General features: G+C 38.3%; 1 protein-coding gene across 1 annotated transcript in view; it reads left to right on the top strand.

Annotated features, from left to right (window-relative positions):
• GOLGA1 (golgin A1) overlaps positions 1-4,878 on the top strand; it is an 81,629-nt gene that overhangs the window by 8,780 nt on the left and 67,971 nt on the right. Inside the window, exons 2-4 of the mRNA XM_006834970.1 lie at positions 1,545-1,619; positions 2,732-2,829; positions 4,159-4,191. Coding sequence (XP_006835033.1) covers positions 1,545-1,619; positions 2,732-2,829; positions 4,159-4,191 — 206 coding nt within the window. The remainder of the gene's footprint in view (positions 1-1,544; positions 1,620-2,731; positions 2,830-4,158; positions 4,192-4,878) is intronic.

Genomic DNA, 4,878 nt, shown 5'->3' with positions numbered 1-4,878 from the left:
CACTTTATCTTGTTTCTGGACATGTGCAGATATGGTCATCTGCTTCTGTTTTTTGGGCATCTTCAGGGGTTATCTGTGGAATTAGTACTTAGAATGGTATGTATTTTGGTATTTTTTATGCTTTCTGAATGCCTCCAGGTAAGTGTGATCAGGAAATGGGCTTCCCTTTTCACTCTTCTTCCTGAGAAGTTTCAAGATACCACTGTTGGTCGTTTTGACGTAACTTAGGATTTAATTTTCGGCTTATTTCCTTTTTTGTCTGCTTGTCCCACGCCACAATCCCCGTTCAGTACTTGTTTCTAGTTGTAAACAGGTCAGGGCTGGCTGTGGCCATTTGGTTTTAATTGGACACTGTGTCTTTAAATTTTGAGAAGATCTGTGTGCATGCATAGTGGAACCCTCCGAGGGTGGAGCTGGGATGCCCACTAGCTCAGGCACCCTTATAGTCACCAGAATAGAGGTGCGCAGACAGCAAGGGACCAATGAACAGATACCAAAAGAAAAGAATGTCCACACCTTTATCTCAGCGGTTCTGCCAGGCGTCTGTGACCACTCCGATCCTTCCCCCATATGGTCTCACCCAAGATGGCGGCTCCTGGAGCAGCTGAGTGTCCCGGACTAGAAAGCAATAGATTTCTAGCTTCTCCCACAAATTACCCAAGCTGTGAGCCTTCCAACCTTCTAAATATTCCTTTATATGTGGTTCAAAGTTCTGGGACCATCCTCTGGAGCCTGCTTGGTCAGGTATTCTGTGTTGTTGGTGGAGTTCCTTTACCGCACTTCTACCCGATCCGCCATCTTGTTTGTTCTCTCTGTAACGTATATTTTAAGGTAGCTACATTACTGTCATCATTTGATAAATGAAGAAACTAATACTTAGGATCAATAATTTAATTAAAGTCCCCCTTCTAAAGACTAACAGAGTTGGGATTTGAATTTAAGTCTTATTTCCCACTATAGCACACTGTCTTCTTTGGCCACCCAGGTAAATTCATTTTGACCTTGACCTTTAATATGGCATAGGCAGCTCAGTTCCCAGTTCCTGTGTAGGAAGGAAATTGATTTTTCTTGAAAATTAAGTACTTTTCACTGTAAAAGTTTTTGCTGTTGCTCTAACCACTGTGACTAAGTTGAACAGACTAAGAGCAAGCTATTTTATGAGTTCCTTTTGATCTAACCTACTGTGGAGACTGAAACGAAAAGTGTGAAAGTGAGATTTGAGTTAATGAGATAACAGTGCTTTCTTCATAGCAGGCTATGTCTGATGACCAGATGAGAGCAGGCTTAATTCTTGTATTATATAAAAGCTGACCAACTCTGCCTGTTTGTCCTAATCTTTTGTAGCTAGTTTCTACTATACCTCTTTGCCTGAATTGTTCATTGTTAATGGGAAACTGTCTGCCTAACTTTCCTTAACAGGAATGGTTTTCAGGTTGAGAAAATCATCATCATTTTTCAGTCATATTTTTTTGTTTGTTTGTTTAATTAACTCCCTTTCCTGATGTTGTTCGTTCCTGGTATGTGCATCCTCCTCCTCACCCAAGACTATGCTGAACAAGTCCGAAACCATCAGAAGATAAAAGAGAAGCTCGAAATTGCATTAGAAAAACATCAGGATTGTACGTATTTTTTTTACTGCTCTTTTTTTAGACTTTCCAGGGTTTAGTTTTTATATGAAATAATAGTGCATATATGTTTGTCTCTCAGCAGAGTTCAGATCTTCATTTCACACAATGTGCTGCTTAAACAGTTTGATACATTTGTATACAACTTTTATTTGTGTTGCTTTCGATGCATGCTTCTTAGGAGGAGGTTCTTATTTATGTGTATTATATTGTGCCCATTCAGTTGACCAGTTTATTGACTGCCCTGAGATTTTAGTAAACCCTAAATTGTCTGGCCCTTGAACCTAGGTTAGGAGACTTGTCCTGTCACCTTAACTTCATTGCTGCTTTGTTCCATACCAGGGAAACCTGTGACTGTCATTACTACCTGTCTCCTAACAAGAGAACATACATTTTGTTTAGTGTACCTTAAAGCATGTGTTCTCCTTTGAATTCCATCCTCCCAAAAATGCTAACAAAAGTAGGAAGTTATATGTTATTAATATATGCTAAAAATTTTTAAAGGAAAGTAAAGTGAAAGAAATGTTTGTTTTGTTTTGAATGCTGTCAAGATGGTAGTAACCATCAATTAACAGCATCATTGGTATTTTTTGGCAACCTGAGGGCCCTGCTTGGACTATAGGATAATATTAGACTGCTAACCACAAACTTGGCAGCTCAAACCTACCAGTGGCTCCACAGGAAAAAGATGAGGCTGGCTGCTCCTGTAAAGATGGCCAATTTCAGCAACCTTGTGTAGGGTCACTATGGGTTGGAATGGATTCAGTGGCAGTGGGTTTGGTTTTTTATTTTAACCTTAGTATTCTATCTTTGCACTGTGTACAAAGTTACCTCTGGGGTATTCTTAAATGTATGTAATTAACTGTTAGACAAATAAAACTGACAGGAAACAAACAACAAAGAAAAACTCTGGTCCATCACTAAACCCAGAAGATTCTTCTGGGAAACTCAAGAGTGAGAATCTTTTCCCAGTTTGAGAATCTACTTACGTGGCTTTGGCCTTATGTTAAGTGACAGTTGTAAAGTAATCACATAGAAAATTTGCTTATTTGTCAAGCTGTTTCTGGAATGTTTCTATATCTCAAATAGAGCCTCTTTGTTAACAGCTTCCATGCGGAAATTTCAAGAGCAGAATGAGACATTCCAAGCCAACAGAGCCAAAATGGCAGAAGGACTGGCTATTGCATTAGCCAGAAAGGACCAGGTATTTTATGTGGCACTGTCCAAGACTGGTAGAGAGATTTCATTTAGTGATGTGATTTAAAAAATCATGACATAAAATAATAGAAAATGTATACAACATAGGAGAAAAAGAATAAGTCCTATAAAATTGTATTTGACCTCAGGATTGCAAATCATCACAACAGAGTTTTAATTGTGAATTGTGCCCAAAATGAGAGAGGATCATTCTCTGCTTTATCAAATGGAGATCTCAAAAAGTGTGTCTATAGTCTGGTGGAAATCCCTAAATAAGGAGAGAAGTCTCTGCTCTCTGGAAACCTGTCTGAAAGTCTAGACCCCCAAATGTTTGCTCTAATGGAGAAGATGATGTCAAGCTAACCATTGTATATAATGTATAGTTCTTACAGTCTCTCTCCCAGATATCCTCAACCCTTAGATAGCTAGACAAGTGGAACTTCTGTTAGTGACGATCCCAACAGCATCATCTGTTGAGAGATACAGAATGAATAACAACAAAAATTGAAAATGATAATGTTACTGACTGGTGTGATGCTGTAGGATCAGCACTGGACTTCTAACCACAAAGTTGGCAGTTCAGACCCACCAACTGCTTTTCAGAAACCCTTTACAGGGTCACTATGAGTCAGAACTGACTTGTCGGCACTTAATAGTAATGTGCCAATAATTATGAAGAATATTTTGTTCAAAATAATAGCATTTTAAATTTAAGATAATATATTACTTTCATGATAATTCCAGTTTATTAAGACAAGGTCAATTTCTTATATTTCGTTTAAGAAAATATTTCATCTATATGAAGTAGGATGGTTAGTTGGTTTAGTTTAAAATGTATAATAGTTATCACATGTTGGCAAAATCAAGAGGAGGAAGAAAATTATCAGGGACTGCTAAAGATACACTCCCCTACAATTTCAGTAAATTAATTTCTCAGCAATTGCAGGGTTGCCCAACTCAGCAGTTCCAAGCTACCCACTCCTAAGAAATAATTAATCATGGAAACCACTTGGTAATAAGCTGAAAAGCTGCATAAAAACAAAAGATACAGTTTTGCTTGTGTGTCCTTCTGAGTAAAAATCTGCCACAATTATACTGTGTCCTGAAATTGTATCTAAAGTTCATTTTCACCTCCTTTTAGGGCTTTCTAACATTCTTAAGCCAAGTTCATGGTGTTTTTAATTTGCTTTTTTGGTTTATTTATTTGGTTGGTTTTGCTTTGAGGTGACAGTTGGTCTTTTTAATTTTAATTTGTTTTCTGAAAATCTTGGTATTACTGATGTTCTACCATGGAAATGGTACTTTTTCTGTGTGTGTTTTTTTTTTTTTTTTATAGGAATGGTCAGAAAAAGTGGATCAGCTTGAAAAGGTTAGTTCATCTTCATTATTGTCTCATTTATGTTGACCTCTTCTCTGGGGCTTGGAACGTATTTTATTCACTAGTGTGGTATAGTGAATTATCTAATGTCTCTCCTAACCATAGTCTGTAACTCTCATCAAGCAGTATTTCTACTGGTAATGAAAAGGTGGAAGAAAATACTGTTAAGATGACATCATTTAGCTGTGGATGTTGTTGTTGTTAGGTGCCATTGAGTTGGTATCGACTCACAGCGACCTTATGCACAACAGAAGGAAACACTGCCCAATCCTGGGCCAACCTCACTATTGGTGCCATGCTTGAGCCTGCTGATGCTGCCACTTTGCCAATCTATCTTGCTGGAGGCTTTCCTCTTTTTCTCTGACCCTCCAGCTTACCAAACATAATATCCTTCTCCAGCAACTGGTCCCTCCTGACAATATGCCCAAAGTATGGGAGACGAAGTTTGGCAATCCTTGCCTCCAAGAAGCACTCTGGCTGCACTTCTTCCAACACAGATCTATTGGTTCTTTTGGCAGACGATAGCACTTTGAATATTTTCCTTCAATACCAGAACTCAAAAGCATCAATTCTTTTATGGTCTTCCTTATTCACTGTCCAGCTTTCACATGCATATGAAGTTATTGAAAATACCATGGCTTGGGTCAGGCAAACCTTAGTCCTCAAGCTGACATCTTT

The sequence above is a fragment of the Chrysochloris asiatica genome, unplaced genomic scaffold, assembly GCF_000296735.1.
Source record: "Chrysochloris asiatica unplaced genomic scaffold, ChrAsi1.0 scaffold00014, whole genome shotgun sequence".
Taxonomy (NCBI): Eukaryota; Metazoa; Chordata; class Mammalia; order Afrosoricida; family Chrysochloridae; genus Chrysochloris; species Chrysochloris asiatica.
This window is presented reverse-complemented; position numbering and strand designations above follow the sequence as displayed.